The 26,518-nt window shown below is 41.6% G+C and overlaps 1 protein-coding gene across 2 annotated transcripts; it reads right to left on the minus strand.

The window, feature by feature from the left end:
* Positions 1-5,164: 5,164 nt before the first annotated feature.
* Positions 5,165-26,157, minus strand: LOC140076810 (beta-1,4-galactosyltransferase galt-1-like). Of its 2 annotated transcripts, none has more exons than XM_072123536.1 (2): positions 26,084-26,157; positions 5,165-7,549 (listed from the first exon to the last, which is right to left on the minus strand). In XM_072123536.1, exon 2 carries the CDS (start codon positions 7,532-7,534, stop codon positions 6,233-6,235), a length of 1,302 nt encoding a protein of 433 aa, XP_071979637.1. In that variant the 5' UTR covers positions 7,535-7,549; positions 26,084-26,157; the 3' UTR covers positions 5,165-6,232. The 2 variants fall into 2 exon arrangements, 1 of the variants encoding a protein (XP_071979637.1); XR_011849659.1 differs by lacking the exon at positions 5,165-7,549 and adding an exon at positions 18,592-18,737 and having other exon boundaries at positions 26,084-26,156.
* Positions 26,158-26,518: the final 361 nt, after the last annotated feature.

Consider the following 26,518-nt stretch of genomic DNA (forward strand, 5'->3'; position numbering starts at 1 on the left):
TGTGTGTGTGCGCGCGCGCGCGCGCCGTGGTGTGTGTGTGTGCGCGTGCGCGCGCCGTGGTGTGTGTGTGTGTGCGCGCGCGCGCGCCGTGGTGTGTGTGTGTGTGCGCGCGCGCGCGCCGTGGTGTGTGTGTGCGCGCGCGCGCCGTGGTGTGTGTGTGTGTGCGTGCGCGCGCGCCGTGGTGTGTGTGTGTGTGCGCGCGTGTATGGGCTGTGTGAGACTATGGGCTGTTTGTGTATGGTATGTGCAGTTGCACTGTGCGTGTATGAATATGCTGTGTGAGTGTATGGTGTGTGTGCACTGTGCGTGTATGAATATGCTGTGTGAGTGTATGGTGTGTGTGCACTGTGCGTGTATGAATATGCTGTGTGAGTGTATGGGCGTGTGTGCACTGTGCGTGTATGAATATGCTGTGTGAGTGTATGGTGTGTGCCGGTGTGTGTGCACTGTGAGTGTATGGTGTATGAATGTGCTGTGTGGGTGTATGTGCTGTGTGTGTTTATGCTGTACGTATGCGTATTTGTTTTGTGTATGCAGCGTGTCTGTATATACTGTATGTGCATACATGCTGTATGTATGAGGGGGTAAGCAGCGCTCACCCCCTCCTCCTGTCCTGTGTGCCGTGCACACGTCGCCCTAAGGGGAAGAGGGGCCCCATGCAGAAGTTTGTCATGGGGCCCAGCCTCTTCTAGTTACGCCACTGCATGTGGGCCACGAAGCTGCTGCTCCCCGTCCTGCTCCATCTCTACCTGCCCGCAGCTGCCTGCGTTTGTGATCGACGGGGCCTAAGAGCAGTGCCGGGTGAGTGTAGTGTGTGCTGTGCAGTGTGAGTGTGTGTTATGTGTTATGTTGTGTGTTGTGAGTGTTTTGTGTGCAGTGCTGTGAGTGTGTGCAGAGTGTGTGCTGTGAGGCGGTGTTGTGGTGTGTGCTGTGAGAGGGGAGTGTGTGCGGAGTTGTGTGCTGTGAGTGTAGTGTGTGCAGTGCTGTGAGAGGGGAGTGTGTGCGGAGTTGTGTGCTGTGAGTGTAGTGTGTGCAGTGCTGCGAGTGTGTGCAGTGTGAGTGTGTGCTCTGCTGTGAGTGGGGAGTGTGTGCGGTGTTGTGTTGTGAGTGGGGAGTGTGTGCGTTGTTGTGTTGTGTGCCATGAGTGTGTGCAGTGCTGTGAGTTGTGAGTGTGCTATGTGTATTACCGAAATTTTCATACTCCTCCTCGGGTAAAAATACTCCTCAAAAATGGTGAGAGGAGTATTTTTACCCTTCTGGAAAAATGTTAGTGCGACCTCTGTAGACACTATTTATACAAGATCATCATCTCCGTAAGTATCTTGTGTGTTGAAATCAATTGTGGCAGTAAAAGTAATGTTACATTACCAAACACCCCAGGCCACTCTGTAAGTGCGACCATTTAAAAAAAATGTTTTTACTAAAAAAAATTTTGCTCGCTACACAGGGCACACAGCCCGCACGCTCGCTACACAGGGCACACAGCCCGCACGCTCGCTACACAGGGCACACAGCCCGCACGCTCGCTACACAGGGCACACAGCCCGCACGCTCGCTACACAGGGCACACAGCCCGCACGCTCGCTACACAGGGCACACAGCCCGCACGCTCGCTACACAGGGCACACAGCCCGCACGCTCGCTACACAGGGCACACAGCCCGCACGCTCGCTACACAGGGCACACAGCCCGCACGCTCGCTACACAGGGCACACAGCCCGCACGCTCGCTACACAGGGCACACAGCCCGCACGCTCGCTACACAGGGCACACAGCCCGCACGCTCGCTACACAGGGCACACAGCCCGCACGCTCGCTACACAGGGCACACAGCCCGCACGCTCGCTACACAGGGCACACAGCCCGCACGCTCGCTACACAGGGCACACAGCCCGCACGCTCGCTACACAGGGCACACAGCCCGCACGCTCGCTACACAGGGCACACAGCCCGCACGCTCGCTACACAGGGCACACAGCCCGCACGCTCGCTACACAGGGCACACAGCCCGCACGCTCGCTACACAGGGCACACAGCCCGCACGCTCGCTACACAGGGCACACAGCCCGCACGCTCGCTACACAGGGCACACAGCCCGCACGCTCGCTACACAGGGCACACAGCCCGCACGCTCGCTACACAGGGCACACAGCCCGCACGCTCGCTACACAGGGCACACAGCCCGCACGCTCGCTACACATAGAGTGCAGTGAGCACAGTGTGGGCGGTGTACTCCACCTCTGAGGCTCTCACTCACCAGGCACTGCTTTCCAGTTACAGGCCTGCAGCATGGGCAGGGACAACTGGAACATGACAAAAAGCAGCAGCCTGCACGTCTCTTCTGGGGTCGGCGCTCACAGCATCACGTGTCCTGCTGAGCAGTCTGGCACGTGCTGCAATCATGTTACTGATATTTCCCTTCTTCACAGCGCACACCGGACCGCTCATCCTGCGCGCTATTGAGAATAATTGCAGAGCGTACTTTTATGCATGACAATTATTTTGGGGGGTAATGGCACCTTATCATGCATCTAGTGCAAAAGTACTGCATGGGCCACGGTGACTTCCCGACCTATACTGAATTATTATGTCCCATTTCTGGCATCATGTCCCAGATGGATCTGGTGGCAGAGGCTGTTGCTGTCCACTGTATAACCACCTTTTAACACCATACACGAGGTCATCAACCATGTCTGGGGTGTGTAAGGGCTGCCAATGTGGATTGGACCCCCTGTGCCGCTTACTGGGATTTCCGATCCTTGTTTTACAGGGCCATGGTACGATGTGCCTTCAAAATGTTTATATTGCACGATGTCAGTTCAATAAGAGCTTGAACAAGCGATCAGGTGATCGCTTGTTCAAGCCAACCTGTAAAAAAAAAAAAAAAAAGTTTTAAAACGATAAAGGTTCTTTTAAATAAAAGTATAATTTTAAAAGAATAATTAAATAACGTTTAACACCGCTTATAATGTACAATGCCACCCAATGTATTGAGTATCGCCGTGTCTGTAACAATCTGTACAATGATTCAGAAATATTACTGGACCTGCTCGATGAATGCTGTTAAGAAACCAGAACAAAAAACTTGGCAAAAATGTAAATTTTTCAACAAATCTCTTCACTAAAAAGGAATCAAAATAAGTTGTGTGCACCAAAATGGTACCAATAAAAAGTTTAACTCATCATTCATAAGGCCCTCAACCAGTTCTGTCAACCGAAAAATATTAAAGTTGCGCCCCCGAAAAGACGCTAAAATAAGTGAGATTTTCTATATATTAAACAGCAGGAAAGAAGAAACGGCGAGTGAGTATAACTTTTAAGAATAAAATTCAAGATTTTAGGAACATACTACGCTATTTGGTGCTTATATTTCTTTCTAGTTTTTTTCTACCACACTACTGAGTGGAGTCAAGGAAGAAAAAAACCGCACCATAAAGATGTTCTGAATAGTGACCTACATCTGGTTGAATTATTAAAGAAAAGCAGTTTGCACAGCCAAATTGTGTCAAAACAGGTCTCGTGCAATAGACATCAAATATATCTCAAAAACTCCAAAAATAGACCAACATGCAAAGAATGAGAAATAGATGTATCTCGCAACACACATTTGTATTTTATTCTTGTACAAAGACCGACACTAAGAGGACACACATTTAACATCATCTAAAAAAATATTTTACAAGAGAAATTCATTAGTGGTGGCCCTGGTATGGGTCAACCACCATGCACCCCTATCCAGACAAGAATTTCTGTCTATATGCCTACCTCAATATTGCACACAATCCACAGTAATATAGCATTTTATAGAGTCCAGCAACAATAAAACCCGAACTACACAGTCTGCAGTGGTGTTGACCGTGAAAAAAATAGCTGTAAACAGTAAATCGTACCAAAAGTGCAAATGCTTCCATCCAAAAGTAACCCAAATACAGAAAAGTGCTTAGTGCTGGCAATAAAGTGCTAATAAAGTACAATGTCCAATCGCTACTAAGATGGAGGTCATACCCACTACATGTACACAAGTAGCAATTTGAATAGGATAACCACTGCAGGGCTGGCATACAGGTAGAGGTAGGTAGGATAGGTCGGTGACCCGGCTCCCCACGTGTATTGTCGTCAAAAGACGACTTCCTCAGGGGTAAGTAGCCAAGTAATTGAGAACACCCACCTTAAATATGTCTCCGAGGCATCGAGTTGAAAAGATCTTTCCATAGGTAGAATACAATTGAACATTCATCGAAGGAATATTGGAAGGCAGTCGTATTGGAAACGATGGGAGCTCCTCTCAGAGTTTTTAACTCTTCTTTTTTGCCGTTTTTAATGTTGGGACTTGTTGGACCGGTCCCGGACTGTGGTGTAGCTCTCGTGGTGTGTAAGTGTGCTGCACTGTACATTTGAATTTATTTTTTCCATATATTAGTTTCTCTTCACTAAAATTGTAAAAATATATAATCTGTATCACTGTAATCATAGTGATCGATACAATAAAACTAACCTGTTTTTAAGGTACGGTAAATGGCCCAAAAACGGAATGCAAAAATTCCAGAAATGTAATAATTTTCTTTTCCTCCATAAATAAAATCTAGTCACTAAGCTAAAGACCCACTAAAATGAAATATTTTAAAAATGGGAAAAAATTGGGTATCAAACTTTGTGGAGAGTTTTGTTATTTTATCCACTGAGAATGTGTGATTTTTTTTTTGGGTGGGGGGGAAATACAATTGTTTAGTCAAAAAATTAAAATTTCTCAAATGTACCTGATTTTTTTTTTTTACATTCATTGAAGGGTGTAGTTTTTAAAATGTTAAAAATTCTGGAGTTTTACTATTATTTAGGCCTTTCAAAGTTACTTGAAAACTGAGCAGGTCCCTCAAAAGTATGATTTTTCATTTTTTAATGAAAAACTATTGCACGTAAAGTTCTTAGGCCTATAACATCCTACAAAAATGACAGTACGATATAATAACCATGCCAACAGTTATCAAGTAAATTTGTTGTTATGACAAACACAAAGTGCAATGTGTCACGTCTCAAAAATTACCTGGATATGTCAATGCGCCCCAAAGTTACGTATAACCACTTATAGTGACACGTGTCAGATTTGAAAAAATGGGTCTTGTCAGGATGGTGCAAAATGGCCAAGTCGTCAAGAGGTTAAAATACCAAAAAATCTTTTTGTAAACAAAATGTATTTTTTTCACATACTTTAAATACTCTAAAAATATTAGTGCAAATTAAAGTTACACACTAAAGTACCATCATAGAGTTTTTTTTCAAATACAGTATATAGATTATAAAATAATATAAAAACATCAGCAAGACTTGTTTGTCGCTCAATGCCAGATTTTCCAAATTCTTATAGTTACTATATTTCTATATATCAAATCTTTCCATACATAAGTGTTGTGAGTGCTCACGTGGCAGACATATTGCCTACATTTATCAAAGTTCAGAGCACCAGATTATTGAATACTGGTGCACGGTCTTCAATAATCCGGTGCACGCTGCAAGCGTCGATTATGCTTAAAATAAGAATATCAGGTTTATTTGGTGCACCCAGTTTAATAGGCATGCGCCACATTTGTCAAGTTGCAGTAATAATTGTGGCGCATGGTCTGTTTTGGCTCCGGAACACCAACACATTTTATAAATATATGAACAAGCAGTTCTTTCTAGTGCAAAGGCCAAAAGAAAACTTGAGCAGTCAGTTTAATGGATCTTGCCCATTATTTTCCTCCATCTTCCTAGAAGGCAGCACGGTGGCTCAGTGGTTAGCATTACAGCCTTGCAGCACTGGGGACCTGGGTTCAAGTCCCAGGATCAACATCTACAAAGAGTTTGTATGTTTTCTCCGTGTTTGTGTGGGTTTCCTCCGGTTTCCACCTACACTCCAAAACATACTGGTAGGTTGATTAGATTGTGAGCCTCATTGGGAACAGGGACTGATTTGGCAAAACTCTGTGCAGTGCTGAGTAATCTGTGGCTTGATAAAGTTTACAACACTTCGAGGACAACTCACAGACCTGTAGTGATTTATATTAGACTTCCTTCACACAAAAGATTTTGCAGTGGAAAGTCTGCATCGAAATCCTTCTTTTATTTCAGTGGGGACAGATGCAAATTACTGTAGTAGATTTTTGTGCCTCTTTCACTGCCGTCCACTGAAATAAATGGAAGGCAGATTAGGGGTGAATTTTTCCAAAATCCTCTTTTTTGTGATAGAAATGCTTAGTTATGTTTTTGCTTTCCGTTGTGAAGATATTTGGTCTAATACACGATTAACATTGCTAATCAAAGAAACGTGGTATCTCCAAATTGTCCTGTCACTGATCAACTGTGACACCTTGAGGTGCGGTTGATGAGGGACTCTGCAGTGGTGGACAAGGGCAATCTTTAAGGGAACATTTAGGGTTTTCCCCAAATTTTTTAAAATTGAGTGAACTGAAGTCTGGATAATTTTTCTCGGATTTACGATCATCTTTCGAGCATTGAATACATTTGGTCTGTCTGGTTCTCTGTGGACATGATTGAGTAAGTTGAAGCCTGGAACATCTTTCCACGAGGAAACATTGGGAAAGATTCCATCGGTGACTGCACTTTGAGGGAAATTATGACTTTCAAACAAGAAAGCTCCCACATCCGGGTGTTCTTGCTCTAGCTTTTCCATCATGCTGTCCCACATCTGGTGCTCGAAAGGTAAAATAATCTCGTCCAGGTCATTGAGAAGCACATACTTACTCCTATACATGTTTTTATAAATACAGTCATTGAGAGTTGTCATTTGCCCATAGTAGCCTATGTCGCTGTTGTCACCTCTCTTATGATACCAACTATTAGATGGTCGTAAGTATTTGTGTATGGGCCATGGTACGACTTCCATTGTCCCTTCATTGCTGTAGTAGTCCAAGATTTCTTTCACCAGGTCGCTGCAGTTTATGTAATAGACTGTAACCCTTTGTGCCCCTAGCAATTTATACATCTCCATGGTCTGAATGAACTGCAAAGCGTTGCTGAAATTTCCATACATGGTGGAAAGGCAGACCGAGAAATTTGCAGAAAAAGGCGTCCTCTTACGATTTCGGATTTCAAACCTTGGCAGCAATGTGACGTTCACGTATGGAGATTCGGCAAGATGTATATGACTTGCTTCACAATATGATGGCACGTTACAGATTATATCAGCTAGACCAAAGGGGAAGTCAAAGCGATCGATGTGAAGATCTATAGTTGCCTTGACGGAGTATAATTTCATGCCATCACAACAGAAATAACAGTAAAGTGCTTTGACTTCTGTATGGTGAACGATTCCTAAAACACGGACCTGATTTCCTGATCGGTTGTCGTAGTACGGGGAAATGATGAAGGTTTTATTGCCTTGGAGAGCTGTGATGGTGTCCTGGGCTTCCTCACCGACGTCACACTTGTATATTTGGATGATGATTTTCTCAAGTCTATTCTGTGAGTAGATATAAAATATCACGCAGGCGAGCACCAGGCAGCAGAAGAGCAGGAAGGTTCGTTTTAGTGGTGACATATTCCTTCTGAGACCCTGATAGGACATAAAGGAAAATATTTATTTATTAATTATTATTAATGTAATTGATGCATCTATTTACAGCGAGAATATTTACAGAGATGATCTGCTTCATCATCTCTGGTCTAAAGTAGGCGAGTAGGTATGGATGAGGAAGCCCAGGACATGTTTAGAACGGAGTTATAACTACAAATCCCTCTTTGTAGCCAAATTCCAACCCAGATCTCCTATATTTAGCTGGGAACGCACTCACTGTAGTTTTTGTGATCACTCCAAATAGCTGATCAGCTGAAAATATGATATTTATCATCTATCTAAAGGACCAGACCCCTTTCCACCGAAGCTCCTTTTCATTTTTGTGTTTTCATTTTTTACTCGCCACCTTCAAAATTCTATAACTTTTTTTTCCATGTACAGCGCTGTGTGATGGCTTGTTTTCTTTGTAACAAATTGATCTTCAAAATGGTAGTATTTAATATTCCCTGCCGTGTACTGGGAAGCTGGAAAAAATTCCAAATGCAGTGAAATTGGTGAAAAAACACCTTTGCGCCGTTTTCTTGTGGGCTTGGATTTTACGGATTTCACTGTACTCCCCAAATTACATCTCTACTTTATTCTTTGGGTCGGTACGATAACGGGGATACATAGGTTTTATAATGTTTTCAAACATTTACAAAAATTAAAACCTCCGCAACAATTTTTTAAATTTTTTTATTTTGCCATCTTCTGGCGCTTGTAACTTTTTTATACTTTGGTGTGCGGAGCTGTGAGTGGTGTCATTTTTTTACATCTTCTGATGACGTTTTAATTAGAGATGAGCGAGCACTAAAATGCTCGAGTGCTCGTTATTCGAGACGAACTTTTCCAGATGCTCGAGTGCTCGTCTCGAATAACGAGCCCCATTGAAGTCAATGGGAGACTCGAGCATTTTTCAAAGGGACCATGGTTCGGGAATAAAATGTGTTAATTAATTGAAAAAGAATGTCTTCTGATAAGTTAGCAGATGTATGCAAACATCTGCAATCTATTCTTCACTGTTCCGCGCGTATATTATCTCCCGACAAGTTAACCGATGTGAAGAACAGTGAAGAATAGAATAAAAACAGTGAACACAGGATCATTTAAGTGAAAAACACAGTGAAGAATAGATTGCAGATGTTCTGCACATCTGCTTACTTGTCGGGAGATACGCTGTCCCGGGATCCGCTGCTCTTCTTCCACTGAAGTCTCCCCGATGTCTCCGTGCCCCTCGATGTCTCCGTGCCCCTCGATGTCTCCGTGCCCCTCGATGTCTCCGTGCCCCTCGATGTCTCCGTGCCCCTCGATGTCTCCGTGCCCCTCGATGTCTCCGTGCCCCTCGATGTCCCATGTCTCTGTCCTGCTCACCGTGTTCTTCAATGTGTTCTTCACACATATATATTGTTCTTCACATACTATTTTGTTCGCACCGTTCCGCGCGTATCTTCCGACAAGTAAGCAGATGTGCCGAACATCTGTAATCTATTCTGCACTGTGTTCTTTACTGTGTTTTTCACTTAAATGATCCTGTGTTCACTGTTTTTATTCTATTCTTCATTGTTCTTCACTGTGTTTTTTTAATTAAATGCTCGATCTCGAGCAGGGGAAATACTCGTCCGAGCAACGAGCCGTCTCGAGTACCTTAATACTCGAACGAGCATCAAGCTCGGACGAGTATACTCGCTCATCTCTAGTTTTAATGCTTCCATTTTTGGACCGTACAACCTTTTTGATCACTTTTTATTAAATTTTTAATATTTAAGTGCAATTTTCGACTTTTCCCGTTACGGGTTTAAACGCACATAGATCTGGAATTTTTGGACACGACGATACCTAATGTGTTTATGATTTTTACTGTTTATTTATATCAGTTCTAGGGAAAGGGGGGTGATTTGAATGATTAGTTTTTTTATATATAATTTTTTTAAACTTTTTAATTTTTTTTTAATTATTTTTGATAAATAACCGATTAGTATTTGCTGCAATATGCAGCAAGGACTTAAAATAAATCCTTGCTATGGAGAGGGCTCAGCCCATGAGCCCTCTCCATGCACCCGACGTGTGACATACTATTATGTAAAATGTACACAGAGGACTTGTTTTTAAAATACGTCCTATTCTGCAGCATTTTTCTTCTTTTCCAGACTATGGATGACTTTGTTACTTCCTTGCAAATATTTAAGTAGATCATGGTACTGGTATAATGTGTTTTCATGGTTCAATTTCTTGCCATATTTTTTTATATAGATGTTATCTGGCTCTTTTATGCCTAACAAAGAGGAAGGAAGGGAGGAAATGTTTGCCTTGTCTTGAGTTTAATGGCGCATCAATAGATGTAATTTATTATGTCAGGAGTTGATTTAATCTGTAGCACTTTCCACTACAATAAAAGAAAACCAATTTGCTCTTTCTTTTGCTTTAGATGCACAGCATTTTTTTTTTTTATGGTCAACCGTTTCCTTATTCAGAAAGAAGGGGGTATACAAACATACAGCTATACAAGGCTGATCTTTGTAAGGTGGAGCAACAAATTTTCGAGCAGGACCTCTTCCTGTCCATGTTTGTGGCTTTGTGCAGTCTCATCTCCTGTCATTCGTGCCTTTTCTTGTGGGCTCTGTTTTTACAGCTTTGACTGACCAAATCACACCTCCCATTTATTTTTTTGGTCGGTGCAATAACTGGGATACCAAATGTATATGGGCTTTATTGTGTGGTGCACATTTTTATGTGGCGCACCATACAGCACATACCCTGGCTGCATATAAGCACAGTCTAAGTATTGTGTTCACTATATTGAAACGGTTAAGAATAATGGCAATATTGGAAGAATAATGAGAGAGTAATAGTGATGAGCGAGTATACACGTCCGAGCTTGATGCTCGGTCGAGTATTAGCATACTCGGACCGGCTCGTTGCTCGGACGAGTATTTGCCCTGCTCGATAACGAGCATTTAATTAAAAAAAAAAGAAGTGAAGAACAGTAAAAAAAATACAATTAAAACATTTAATTTAATCATTTAATTGAAGAAAACAGTGAAAGCACACAGTGCAGAATAGATTGCAGATGTTCGGGAACATCTGCGATCTGTTCCGGAGACACGCGTGCAGAACGGTGTTCTCCGCAATAGTATTTGAAGAACAATATGTGTGAAGAACAACTTGCAGATGTTGCCAAACATCTGCAATGTGTTCTTCACACATATTGTTCTTCAAATACTATTGCAGAGAACACCGTTCTGCACGCGTGTCTCCGGAACAGATCGCAGATGTTCCCGAACATCTGCAATCTGTTCTGCACTGTGTTCTTTCACTGTGCTCGTTCAGTTTGTAATTTTACTGAAAAATGCTCGGGTCTCCCATTGATTTCAATGGGGCTGGTTACTCCAAACGAGCACTCGAGCATCGGGAAATGTTCGGCTCGAGTAACGAGCACCCGAGCATTTTAGTGCTCGCTCATCTCTAGAGAGTAACAATGAAGATTTTACAGATTTTTGTCATTTTATGAAAGGTATTTATAGACTTTCATTTTTTCTTAAAAAAAAAGAAAAAAATCTAATTAAATAATTAAATTTCTAGGCAACCTTAGGCCATGTTCACATGCTGTTTGAATTTCATTTACAGTGTGTTACCATTGTGTGTATATTGTGTTTTAAGTAAACATTATGTAAACAATATTATGATGCTGTGTGTGTCGCTGCATATATGTGAAATGGGGACGTGAGTTTTTTTATTTTCTGTTGCTAGCACATGAGCCCATAAAAGTAAATGAGTACATGTACACACCCTTGGATTTGGCTTTCTTTTTCTATCATCAATAGACACTCATTATACAGGGGCAGGGGTGTAACTACAGTGGTAGCAGCCATAGCAACACCCATCATCTGACCTGACACACTAAAGAATGGAGGATGTGCATCATTATATCCATATTATGCTGCACTTTGCACATCATAATATGTATATAACAAATATGTTATGTATATATGCTGCATCTGTGACGTGTATACAGTGTATGGCGTCTGCATATACTGTATGTGTGTATATATGCTCTATATGAGTGTGCATAAGTGTATAAATGTGTGATTGTAAGTGGGAAGGGGGCCCTGCCGACGCCTGCTATGGAGCCCTGCCACTCCTAGTTACGCCATTGCTTGGGGGTCAAATCACTATATACTGCCCACTTATTGCATAAATGGGATTGCTAAAGGACCTGTCTAGGAGCCTCTGAGAGGCTGCCAGGGTAGCAATCTTATCCAAGATGGCAGCGTTCAGGAGCACTTAAAATCAGCACTTTAGCCCTTATTATGATACAATAATACTTTATTATTTAGCCCCAGTGACAATACTGCCTGGCACAAATACAGTGCTCATCCTTGAGCAAATCCGTGAAAAATAGTGGCACTCCTTTCAAAAAATCTCTCATTGTTGTCAACTCTGACAATTGCCATCTGCAATCCAAAGGCCAAATTACATTGATAATAACAACGTTGTAATAACAATAAATCTAAGGCGAATGATCAATTACGCATTTGACCTGGAAGTCAGAAGAGATAAAATGTTCAGCATCTCTTTATAATGAAATAATGGAACGGTAATGGTCTACAGAGAATGAGATGTGAAGCGCATTAGTATTGGAAAGAGGTAATCTAATTGTTGGAGCAAATAACCTGCAGCAATGAATGACCTAATGATGTCTGCAAAATGTTGTCAACATTGTTATTGTAAAGAAGCCAGGGACAAAGGAGGAACTATTGGGAAGCATGGCACGTAGAGGGGGTGTTACGTGGAGAGTCTTTCCATGGCATATTGTAGATATTTACTAAAAGTGTTGTGGTCTAGTGTTTTGCTTTGGATTTAGGCTATATTCACACTGCCGTTGCCCGCCCGTACCGTAGCGGGCAACGGCAGTGTACGGGGAGAGGAGGAGGAGGTGAGCGCTGCTCACCCCCGCCCCTCTCCATAGCAACCTATGGCGCACGGCGCCGTATTACGGGAAAAGATAGGACAGGTCCTATCTTTTTCCCGGGTACGGAACGGTACGGTGCCGCACGTGTGCCGCACCATACCGCTCCCGTAGGGTGCCGTGCGCCCATAGAAGTGTATGGGGGACGTATATCGGCCGTATATACGGCGGCCGTATATACATCCCCCATACGTTCGTGTGAATATAGCCTTAGAGTGATTTGATTACCCCTGTAGGGCAGATGACCATAGAATTTTACTGCTCATTAAATAAAAAAGTTCAGATATGAATTGACGCCCTGCTTGCGTTAAAGTTTTGGTGTAACAGTAACTATCTTATTTGTGGGGCACTATCCGTTCCTTTAGTAGACTTTTCCCTTTATCAGGTTCATTAAAAGCTCTCTACTTAAGGACATCCAACTTACAGACAACCCATAGTTAAAGACAGACCCCTCTGACCTCTGGTGAAGCTCTCTGGATGTTACTATAGTCCCAGACTGCAATGATCAGCTGTAAGGTGTCTGTAATGAAGCTTTATTGATAATTCTTGGTCCCATTACAGCAAAAAATGTTTAAACTGCAATTGTCACTGGGGCCAAAATTTTTTTTTAGCTGGATCTACAATTATAAAATATACAGTTTCGACTTGCATACAAATTTAACTTAAGAACAAACCTCCGGACCCTATCTTGTATGTAACCCGGGGACTGCCTGTACATAAAAAGCTAGTTTGCACATGAAATGTAATAAATTGTAACAATGCAATTGTCAAACTCTGTGCAATTTTACATATTATGTATTAAGCGTATATCAATATGTATTTCAATAATTTACCGTACTAGTACAAAAGTACCGAGCTGCTTGATAATGATATGTATTTATGATTTATTATTCATATGTATTCATGAATTAGCCATAGTTTTGTACGATGTTAAAAAGTGCAGTTCAACAATTTCATTTATTAGATTGTTACAATTTTATTTGTTTTTTTATTTTTTGGAGCTATATTTTTATAGCATTTTATGGACCTGATGAAAATCCCCTGACCTTCATCCTATAAAAGGTTGTCAACCATTATCTTTTGTAGATGATAAATATAACATTTGGTCTTCCTAAAGGAGAATTAAAATAAGCCATAAATAACATAGTAGGATGTTTGCTCCCTCATTTTTGAAGGATATTATTACTAAAGGGGTTTGAGCATAAGTACATGATGTCTAATTGTACTCAAAACCTAATATGATTATTTGTTGATGTGTACGTCTTATAAGCTGCTTTTTGCGGACATTGATTCACATAAATTAATTTATATGCCTTTATTTGCAACCGAATGACACTTTGTTTGTGAAGATGTGCATAAGTTTAAAGATTTGGGAGGCATTTTCACAATGTGCCTCATGTTTACTTTGTGGAGATCTTGGGTTTAATGCCGATTTTGTCTTTGTCCGGGCAATGTGAGAGAAGTTTCCAGTAATTATCTGTAAATATAGCTGCTAGGGGATGTGATTGCGAGTCCTGAAGCAGCTTTCTATATTTTCTGCTTATCTGCTGCAGATCAATCCCTGGTTTATGGGGGTTCTGGGTGTTGGACCCTCAATTATCTTATTTTGTTAACCTATCATTACGATCCACAAAAAAGAGAGTCATCAATATATTTAGCGCAGAAAACCCCATTAACCTAAAGATTCTCCAAAGTCTTTTTGAAATATTGCATATTAAATTGGAGATTCCATGATTGTCGTGTTACATTGTTGAGCCGTTCAGATGTGAATTATAAACTATTCCACAAAATATAATTAAACTTTTTGGGAATAGATGTGTTCTAGCATTGTAATCTCCTTGTGGTTTGTACTATTTTTGATTGCTCTGTAAGTTGGTACTGCTGGGTAATATAGATTTTATGTCCGAAACTAATAATCACCCTCTGAAATAGACATAGATGATGCTGACCACCAGCCTTAAAGTACATCCCCCCAAACTACACGCCTTCTAAAGACTTTGCAGCTTTGCAGACGGTTTCTGCTCGGAATAGTCTTGGGTCCATTCTCTATCTCCCCTCATCCTCCTTTTTACCCAGAAAGTTGAAGGATCATGTATGCTGGATTTCAGATAAAAAGGTGGAGGTGAATTAGTGTAAAGATAATCATAAATAAAATAAAAAAAAGTTGAGATATAAATTGACGACCTGCTTAAGTTAAGGTTTTGGTGTAATTTCAGAAAGTGAAATTAATTGCCAGTTTTCAAGGCTCTAAAGCTGCTTCAAAGAGCCTTCCAGTCTGGGAACTGAGGGTTATTTCCACTACTTACCTGATATGTACCTGTGTACATAAATGTAATATAAAACCTAAAAACATGAAGAGACACAGGATATGAGAAACTAAGACGTTCTAAGGGTGCTGTCACACGGTGAGTTCTTGTACCGTTCTTCGTCCGTTCTTGGTGAGTATTTGTATGTTTGTATATACAGAATAAGACAAGGGGTACTGGGCACTGTCCATATATACAGGCTAAGAGTAGTGGTACTGTGCACTGTCCATATACAGGACAAGAGAAGTGGTACTGTGCACTGTCCATATATACAGGACAAGAGAAGTGGTACTGGGCACTACCCATATATACAGGATAAGAGTAGTGGTACTGTGCACTGTCCATGTATACAGAATAAGACAAGGGGTACTGGGCACTGTCCATATATACAGGCTAAGAGTAGTGGTACTGTGCACTGTCCATATACAGGACAAGAGAAGTGGTACTGTGCACTGTCCATATATACAGGACAAGAGAAGTGGTACTGGGCACTACCCATATATACAGGATAAGAGTAGTGGTACTGTGCACTGCCCATATATACAGGATAAGAGTAGTGTTACTGGGCACTGCCCATATATACAGGATAAGAGTAGTGTTACTGTGCACTGCCCATATATACAGGATAAGAGTAGTGTTACTGTGCACTGCCCATATATACAGGATGAGTAGTGTTACTGTGCACTGCCCATATATACAGGATAAGAGTAGTGTTACTGGGCACTGCCCATATATACAGGATAAGAGTAGTGTTACTGGGCACTGCCCATATATACAGGATAAGAGTAGTGTTACTGTGCACTGCCCATATATACAGGATAAGAGTAGTGTTACTGGGCACTGCCCATATATACAGGATAAGAGTAGTGTTACTGGGCACTGCCCATATATACAGGATAAGAGTAGTGTTACTGTGCACTGCCCATATATACAGGATAAGAGTAGTGTTACTGTGCACTGCCCATATATACAGGATAAGAGTAGTGTTACTGGGCACTGCCCATATATACAGGATAAGAGTAGTGTTACTGTGCACTGCCCATATATACAGGATAAGAGTAGTGTTACTGGGCACTGCCCATATATACAGGATAAGAGTAGTGTTACTGGGCACTGCCCATATATACAGGATAAGAGTAGTGTTACTGTGCACTGCCCATATATACAGGATAAGAGTAGTGTTACTGTGCACTGCCCATATATACAGGATAAGAGTAGTGTTACTGGGCACTGCCCATATATACAGGATAAGAGTAGTGTTACTGGGCACTGCCCATATATACAGGATAAGAGTAGTGTTACTGTGCACTGCCCATATATACAGGATAAGAGTAGTGTTACTGTGCACTGCCCATATATACAGGATAAGAGTAGTGTTACTGTGCACTGCCCATATATACAGGATAAGAGTAGTGTTACTGGGCACTGCCCATATATACAGGATAAGAGTAGTGTTACTGTGCACTGCCCATATATACAGGATAAGAGTAGTGTTACTGGGCACTGCCCATATATACAGGATAAGAGTAGTGTTACTGTGCACTGCCCATATATACAGGATAAGAGTAGTGTTACTGGGCACTGCCCATATATACAGGATAAGAGTAGTGTTACTGTGCACTGCCCATATATACAGGATAAGAGTAGTGTTACTGGGCACTGCCCATATATACAGGATAAGAGTAGTGTTACTGGGCACTGCCCATATATACAGGATAAGAGTAGTGTTACTGTGCACTGCCCATATATACAGGATAAGAGTAGTGTTACTGGGCACTGCCCATATATACAGGATAAGAGTAGTGTTACTGTGCACTGCCCATATATACAGGATAAGAGTAGTGGTACTGGGCACTGCCCATATATACAGGATAAGAGTAGTGTTACTGGGCACTGCCCATATATACAGGATAAGAGTAGTGTTACTGGGCACTGCCCATATATACAGGATAAGAGTAGTGTTACTGTGCACTGCCCATATATACAGGATAAGAGTAGTGTTACTGTGCACTGCCCATATATACAGGATAAGAGTAGTGTTACTGGGCACTGCCCATATATACAGGATAAGAGTAGTGTTACTGTGCACTGCCCATATATACAGGATAAGAGTAGTGTTACTGGGCACTGCCCATATATACAGGATAAGAGTAGTGTTACTGGGCACTGCCCATATATACAGGATAAGAGTAGTGTTACTGTGCACTGCCCATATATACAGGATAAGAGTAGTGTTACTGTGCACTGCCCATATATACAGGATAAGAGTAGTGTTACTGGGCACTGCCCATATATACAGGATAAGAGTAGTGTTACTGTGCACTGCCCATATATACAGGATAAGAGTAGTGTTACTGTGCACTGCCCATATATACAGGATAAGAGTAGTGTTACTGTGCACTGCCCATATATACAGGATAAGAGTAGTGTTACTGTGCACTGCCCATATATACAGGATAAGAGTAGTGTTACTGGGCACTGCCCATATATACAGGATAAGAGTAGTGTTACTGTGCACTGCCCATATATACAGGATAAGAGTAGTGTTACTGGGCACTGCCCATATATACAGGATAAGAGTAGTGTTACTGTGCACTGCCCATATATACAGGATAAGAGTAGTGTTACTGGGCACTGCCCATATATACAGGATAAGAGTAGTGTTACTGTGCACTGCCCATATATACAGGATAAGAGTAGTGTTACTGGGCACTGCCCATATATACAGGATAAGAGTAGTGTTACTGGGCACTGCCCATATATACAGGATAAGAGTAGTGTTACTGTGCACTGCCCATATATACAGGATAAGAGTAGTGTTACTGGGCACTGCCCATATATACAGGATAAGAGTAGTGTTACTGTGCACTGCCCATATATACAGGATAAGAGTAGTGGTACTGGGCACTGCCCATATATACAGGATAAGAGTAGTGGTACTGTGCAATATATTGAGAGTAATTAACATAAATGTAAATAATACAGCTTGCGGTATATGGCGTTCTTTGCTTTCCCTGCCTCGCCTGCCCTTGATGGCGCTTTTTGAGCCAACTGGATCCGCTGCTTTTTCCTCACCTGCTATCCAGACGTGTTCAGTGGAAGGCTCTGGTCGGACCTAGCGGCGGAGTGCTGGAATTGGGGCGGCTCGTCTGGAGCCGAGAGAGACGGAAAGGATAATCACGGCCACAATTACCTTGCTGCTGGCAGAAGGATCAGGTGACTTGACGGCAAAGGAGAGTAAAGAAGGAGCGATCCGGTCTACGCTGTATGAGCTGTGTGCTTCACTCACTGGAGGGACCTCTAAGTGCTGGTGCCTTGCAGCTGCCGGCCATCCGCCCTGGGAATGGACCCACGAGGAGTGCCCAAGTTCTTCAAAGCCTAGGAACGCTTCTCCGATGATGTGCCGTGTTGGCATGTGCCTAGCAGCTCATTTGTAATGGTAACATCTCAGTATCATTTATGATTCAGCATATCAGGTTGTAAATGCGCGGCCAGTTGTGACTTTTTCTTTCTTTCCCGTTTGACTCTGCTATTGGAAGCCTTCTTGCCTTTCTCGCTAAAACTTCAGGACTAATGCTGCTGATCTACTAATGCACTGTAGTATATTCTTACTAAACCGGACTGATTTGGACAATAATGCATGACTTATCAACACTCTGCTTCTAGGTTATTTCTTAGTGCTATACTAACCCAACTCTTGGCTCAGCGCTTGGACACTATTAATTGTTGCTCCGTTGCTGTTGCTGGTATTTTGCTGCTACAGGGTAACACGCTAACCGTATTCCCGGCTTTAAATCTGGGTCTCTATCTCTGGTCACTTCCCGTGGGCTGAGTGTATTAGTGCTTTATCAGAACCAGTATTTGATGTTAAAAGGTGAATTTGCTGGGTCAGTGTACGCTGGGATCTTCCCTGGCACTGTGGAAAGAGATATAAACACTTACAGTAATATAGGATGCCACACTGTTATTACTTTTGAAGACCCTGAGTCTGCTGATTAATGTTTTTGTTTATACTCTGTTAAATCCTTAATTTGGAACTACTGTGGAGTGGGTCCATTGAGAGTAGTAGGGGTTATTTCCCTTTCTTATCTATATTTGTAAACATAATTTTGCAGTAAAACTAACACCCTTTGATTATGGCCCCAAAAAAGACAGAAAGGAAGTTGGGGGAGGGGGGCTAGACAAAATGTGGAAGGCCTCCCCAACAAAAACAAGACAAATCAGTAAGGAGGATGCCCACCCCCCTTCTTCTAATGATGCAAGAAGTACTGCGTCGGGTAATGAGGATCCTAACCCTGTGAGTGAGGCTCAGGTTCTTGCTACGGTCCAAGAAACTAAATCAACAATAGTAGAGTTAAAAAGAAGAGGTCGGAAGTATTAGTTCAGACATTTCAATAATGAGGGAGGATTTGAACTCCCTAAGGGACCGGAGAAGAGGACTGAGGAAGACATTAAATCAATTCAGAAAGGTATGAAGGATTTGAAGGAGGAAAATGTACACCTGAAAGCAAAGCCAACCTAAGAATAATCGGGTACCCAGAGGAGCCTGCTGAAGGGAATATTGTAACTAACATTCAGAAGTGGTTGTAGTATTTGGTAGTGAGGGGCTCTCTCCTAACTTTGCAGTGGAGAGATCACACAGAATTCCATTTCAAAAACCGGTACCAGGGTCTGCCCCCAGAACAATTCTGGCTAAATGTTTGAATTCACAAGATCGGGTCTACATCGTTAGGAACTAGAAAGAAAGAACAGGAGATGCTGATGGATGGCAAAAAGGTGGTCATCTTCCCAGATCATGCAAGGGAGACCCAAAAGCTTAGAGTAAGCTATAAGATGGTGGAAAAAAAGGCTTCATGAAGCAAATATATAATTCTACTGTTAATTCCCAGCCAAACTGAGGGTTATCCACAAATACAAAACATGGTTCTTTGCTTCCCCTGAGGAGGCCTCGGAATTTAGGTAACGGGACAGGGAAGTCAGAAAGAGCTGGAGGAAAGGAATAAAGTTTTAAGGTCGTATTAACGAACACCATATATATGTAATGTTATTAAATGGATGTTGGGAGGGCAATGGAAGGTATGGGGATCTTTTGTATGATGGTACAGGTGGATCAAGATGGGGTTTGTGGGGGAGGGAGGACATTAAATGGAGAAGGTAATAAGGGTTCTATGTTGGAACATTAGGGGACTGAGGGACAGGAAAAGAAGATTTGCAATATTTGATGTAATAAATAAACATTTGCCTGCCGTAGTAGTATTACTAGAGACGCATCTGACCCCAGAATTCGGATTCAGAATAAAAAAAAAACCAATGGTCCACATGGGAATGTCACTCATATGGGGGCATCTACTCTAAGGGAGTTTCAGTTTTGGTACACTTTAGTATAGACTTTAAATTGATTGAAAAAAGATCTAACAGTAAGGGAAGATTTATATTTATGCACTGAGTATGTCCTTGCATTCCTGTATATCCCTCCCCCCTCTTCATTAGGGCTTCTGATGGAGTTCATTAGCTTTATCAAGGAATTGATTATGGAAGATCTAAATATGGTCTTTGACCCTAACCTTGACCGTCTCAACCTCTTGGGGGAAACAAAAATAAATACAAATGAAGGGTTAAAATTGAGGAATTTCTGTCACGACATGGGTCTACAGGATATTTGGAGAGCAAAATATGGGGAAAAAGAGCCTTCTCCTGCCATAGCAAATCTTGTAATACTCTGTCCATAATAGACCACGGATTGATCTAAAAAGGCTGGTAGAGGAGACGGCTAAGAACCTAGGTAACCCCGGAGAGAACAGACACACACAGGCTTATAGAGAAGCCAGGGAAAAATATCACGATTTCTTAATAGAAAAAGCCCAACAAAAAGTGTTCTTTGCAGGGCAACGAAATTTTACGGAAAATGGGAAACCAGGTAAACTGCAAGCTAATATGATTAAAAACAACAAGGGAAAAGAAACATTTCAGATATAAGAGGGTATAAAGAACAAATCTGCAGAGACCAACATGAGATGCATCAGGAATTCAGAATTTTTTTTACCAGCAACTATATGAAACTTCTGGAGATAAAGATCGAACGGACATTAAAAGATACTTGCAGGAAATTAGTTTTCCTTGTTTGTCTAGGAGTCGGGTAGAAATGCTGGACTCCCATATTACTTTGAGCGAGCTGGAGGAAATAATTGATTCCTGTACTACGGATTCTGCCCCAGGCCCAGACTGCCTTCCCTTCATCTTATATAGGAGATATTATGAATCATTGGCACCTATGTTGTTGGGTTTGTTAGATTTAGGATCATTCAGACCCATCTCACTCATCAACACTGATGCTAAAATTATAGTAAAGGTCTGGCCAGATGACTCAAGAGTGTTATTACTAGTATTATTCATGGGGATCAGAGAGGGTTTATCCCGGATAGGAATGTGAGTGACTGTCTGAACAGATTGTTTGTTTTCATAGAGAAGGGTGAAGGGGACCTCCGCTCGATCCTGTCTTTGGACGCGGTCAAAGCCTTTGAGGGGGTCGAGTGAGGATTCCTATGGAAAGTAATGGACAAATTTGGGTTTGGAGTAAAGTTTGTGAACTGGGTAAAGTGCCTACACAGCTCTCCAAAAGACTGGATTAGTATTGATGGCAGTGAATCCGAAAGTTTCTCCCTCCGCAGGGGTACGAGACAGGGTTGCCCCCTCTCCACTCTCCTCTTTGCAATTTTTATTGAACCCCTTGCTATCAAAATTAGGGCATAAGAGGAGGGGGGAGCGGTGGACCCGAGGACAAGTTGAGTCTTTAAGCAGACGACATCTTGCTGTGCCTATGTGACTCTCCTTTATCAATTCCCAATGCAGTCAGAACAGTTAGAGTACGGTCAGTTTTTGGGTTTAGAGATTAACTGGAGCAAATCAGGTCTGCTGCCCCTGGACGGGAATAAGATGGAACCTCTCAAAATGGGAAACATTATGTGCTGTCAAGATTCTTTGAAATATCTTGGCACTTTGATTTCAGCAAAAGTGCAAGACTATGATTTACTAAATCTGAAACCCCTAATTAAATCCGTTAGAAGTAGGGTCCATATTTGGGATAAACTACCTCTTTCCTTTGCGGACAGAATCGCCTTAATAAAGATGGTTCTGTTACCACAGATTTTGTTCTTTTTGGTACCATGTCCAATTTGGATTGATAACTCCTTCTTCAAAGCAATGGAAGCCCTTTTTAATGAACTAATTTTGGGGAGGGAGAGAGCCGGAATTAAGCTCAGTTATTTATACAGACCCTCGGGAGAAGGGGGTCTGGGGATTCCCATTCTGCACAGTTACTTCCTTCTGGCCCAGATGTCCCATATAGTAGGGTGGAAGGACAGAGATGAGCCGATAAAGACACTGATAATGGAAGATGAGAAAGCCCTTACAGTCTATGAAGCACTTGAGAGAGGGATAGAACAGAATAAGGGGGAGCAAATATAATTAAAGAGGCCGTATATAAAGGCTGGAGCGTTATGAGGAAAATTAATCACATTAAGTGTATTATAGAAGACACTCCACTGTGGCACACCCCGACTTCCCAGAATTATGTAATCTTCCAGATCCCATTTTTTGGGAAAACAGGGGGGTGCATCTATTCTCACAGATATTGGAAAATGGGACAGTGATATGCTATTTATCACTTAAATTAAAAGTATGTTTGAATAATGGGGATTTTGTTGAGTTATTCACAGTTAGCACACGCAATTAACTGGTTCATGACCGCCAGCCGTGTATTCACGCTGCATGGAGAGGGCTCACGGGCTCCATAGCCGTCTTTGCTGCATATTGTTGTCACAGCGATCGCTGCCGGCAAAGCTGGCTGGCAGCCTCAAAAAGCCTCAAATTTCATCAAATGTCGCAAAAAATGACACCACCCACAGCTCCGTACAACAAAGTATAAAAAAGTTATTGGCGCCAGAAGATGGAAAAATAAAAAAAACTATTTTTGTACAGGAGGTTTTCATTTTTGTAAATGTATGAAAACATTATAAAACATATACAAATTTGTCTCCCCGTAATCATATCAACCCAAATAATAAAGTAGACATGTCATTTGGGGCGCTCAGTGAAAGCCGTAATATCCAAGCCCACAAGAAAATGGCGCAAATGCGTTTTTTCACCATTTTCACTGCATTTGGAATTTTTTTCCTGCTTCCCAGTACACGGCATGTAATATTTAATACCATCACTATGAAGTGCAATTTGTTACGCAGAAAACAAGCCGTCACATAGCTCTTTACGTGTAAAAATAAAAAAAGTTATAGATTTTTGAAGGTGGGGAGTGAAAAATGGACATGTAAAAACAGGAAGGGGCCCGGTTAAGGATTAGGTACAAATCACAAGAACGTTGGGAAAACTTGATAGGACAAATATCAGAGCATGGATGGGAGGGGATTTATAGGAATGTGAAGGTGGGGTCCGGTAGTGAAAATCACAGAACTTTTCAGGTGAAAATCTTATATATGTTATATTAATCTCCAGTTGCGTTGCACAAGATGAAAGTAAGGGTGTCCTCCAAATGCTTTAACCCCTTCCCGACATTTGACGTACTATTACTGCATGGAGGGAGGTGTGTTCCCGCAAAATGCAGTAATAGTACGTCGTGCTTCTGGCGCCGGCTCCAGAGCGGAGCCCGCGCCAGAAGCTGCGGGTGTCGGCTATATATTATAGCCTACACCCGCCTCTAACACCCGTGATCGGAGATTTCTCCAATCGCGGGTGTTAACCCCTGACACGCCGCGGTCGCGCTGACCGCGGCGTGCTAGGGGCATTTGAGAAGAATCGGACCCCCCCGCGGCGCTTACCGGGGGGGTCCGCTGCTCCGAGGGCTCCCAGGGCTGCGCGATCCTCTTCTGTGAGCCGGGTCCGTGCCTTCTGGCAGGACCCGGCTGTAACACACTGTAATACATCTGTATTACACTGTGTAATGTGAAGAAGAGCTTGAACAAGTGATCAGTGGATCACTTGTTCAAGCTAACCTGTCAAAGTAAATAAAAAATGTTAAAAACACTACATAAAATCATTTTTTAATAAAAAGAATTAATTAAAGTTAAAGTCCCCTAAACACAAATATTCCCTATACACATGCAATAAAGTGAAAAAAACACAAAATCGCCAAAAAAACCCCACATATTTGGTATCGCCGCGTCCGTAACAATCCGTACAATAACTCAGAAACATTATTGGACCCGCTCGGTGAACGCCGTAAAAACAAAACCCGTAAAACACGCCAAAAATGTACATTTTTCATAAAATCTCTACACAAAAATGGTCTAAAAAGTGATAAAAAAAAGTTATGTGCGCCACTGAAAAGAACAACTCAACTCGTAAAAAATAAGCCCAAAACTAGCTCTGTCAACCAAAAAATATTAAAGTTACGTCTCCGAAAAGATGGCGATGCAAAAACAAACGAGATTTCCTCTATATTAGTTTTTATCCAGTAAAATTGTACAAATAAATGAAAAACTGTATAAATGAGGTATCACCGTAATCGTAGTGACCTATAGAATAAAGATAATATAGTATTTTTAGTGAACGGTGTACGACCCCCAAAAAATACGAAAAAAAAGTAAACCAAAATTTACAATTTTCTTTTCACCCATACATTCAAGAGTTAATAAAATCTCATCAATAAGCTAATGACCCACGAAAATGAATTATTTGTAAAGTGCATCTCATGTAGCAAAAAATAAGCCTTTATATGTCCAAATTGCCAAAAAAATAAAGATTGTATAGCCAATAAAAAGTGACAATGCATAATCTGCTCTGAATGGCGCAGCTTCTCTTCGATGCCCTGGCGTGTGCCCATACAGCAGGTTACCACCACATATGGGGGATTGTTATACACGGGAGAGATTGGGGATCAAATTTTGTGGAGCGTTTTGGTATTTTATCCACTGAGAATTTGTACATTTTTTGAAAAACACATTAATTTAGCCAAAAAAGTTTACTTTCAAAATTTTAGTTTTAACCCCTGTAAAAGAGTTAAAGGGTTAACAAACTTCATAAAAGTTGTGTTACGTACGTTGAGGGGTGTAGTTTCTATAATGGGGTAATTTATGGGGTTTTACTTTTATTTAGGCCTCTCAAAGTGATTTAAAACCTGAGCAGGTCCCTCAATAGCAGGATTTTGCGGTTTTTATGAAAATGTGAAAAATCGCACCTAACGTTCAAAGCCCCATAACATCCTACAAAAATAAGAGTATGCATAAAAAACCATGTCCACATAAATTAGACATTTAGTGAATGTTAGTGATTACATTTTTTTGCGGTTATGACTATGTATGGAAAAAGTAGAACATTTTGAAGTTCGAAAATCAAGAATTTTTCCAAATTTTCACCAAATATCTGATTTTCTCATAAATAAATGCAAAACATAACACCAAAATTTTTCAACTAACATGAAGTACAAAGTGTCACGAGAAAACAGTTTTAAAATCACTTGGATATGTTAAAGCGTTCCGAAGTTATAACCACTTGTAGTGATACAGGGCAGATTTGAAAAAATGGGCCGTGTCAGGAAGGTGAAAAGTGGCTTCAGCGTTAAGGGGTTAAATGTGAAATAGAGGGGGCTGATTGTGTCCCAGAATAAAATGTTTCTGGAATAAAATATACCAGTGGATAAATAAAGCTCTAGAGATATCCTTGACTCCCGCGATTAGTGTGGTGGTCATGGGAATGCTTGGGGCTAGTGACAAAATTGGACCAAAGAAGCACGTATTGGTAACAAAGCTCTTGTCAATAGCCAAGGTTCTCATAATCCCGGAATGGGGGAGTAGTATAATTCCTAACATTAATCACTGGTATGGTCTTTCCCAGAAGATTAAAAGGTATGAACAAATCAACGCTGATAAACAAGAGGAACAAGGGGGAAATGGGCAGAGATTTGTAGCAATTGGAAATAGAAAAATGAGACAGTGAGCTGAGCCAACTTGATGGGACTGGTAATCAATAGATAGGGAAATTGTGTCCCCCTTTTTTTTTTTTCTTCCCCTTTTCTTGCCAGTGGGTTGGGGGGGGGAAAGGTATGGGGAGGCGGGGGTGGGGGGGATTGATTAATCATATGTTGAGTATGTATAAGAAATAATGTTCACGGTTTTTTCGGATGATAAGTCTGTATGTTTTTGTAATAATGAAATGAATTAATAATAATAAATATGGAGAACAATCACACTAAAGGTCTCATATGCAGACTCTAATGCCTGAAATGCACATCACATACACAGCCTACAGAAATACCTTTTATGTCGCATCTTTTCATGCTCATTTGCACTTCCCAGCAACAGGAATCACGATGACAGAAGGTTCTGCTGTGGCACTATAAATGAATTTGTGTATAAAGTTCCTCAGCTGTTCATGGAGCTGGAAATAGACACATGGACTGGCCAGTGGCCAATAATCTGACTGTCCATTGGTTTAACATGTCCATTTTGTTATATTTTGTATACTAAACAGTTTTTATATATGCAATAAACCTGCAACTAGGCCTCCTGTCTAGTTACAGCTGCAGATATATTACAGCTCACTATTAGGGGTTGGCCCGGGGCCAGTTGGGCATGTAATGAGCTCCCCTGACTTATGGCCCTAAGGGTAAATTTGCATGGTGAAATCCCAGACTTCTACACCAAGTCTGCAATACTCAGCACCCTGGTCACTTCCAGGTTTTATTGCATA

The sequence above is a fragment of the Engystomops pustulosus genome, chromosome 9, assembly GCF_040894005.1.
Source record: "Engystomops pustulosus chromosome 9, aEngPut4.maternal, whole genome shotgun sequence".
NCBI classification, from domain to species: Eukaryota; Metazoa; Chordata; class Amphibia; order Anura; family Leptodactylidae; genus Engystomops; species Engystomops pustulosus.

Coding starts and splice junctions, on each gene's coding strand:
- LOC140076810 (XM_072123536.1), bottom strand. CDS start 7,534: ATGTCACCACTAAAACGAACCTTCCTGCTCTTCTGCTGCCTGGTGCTC.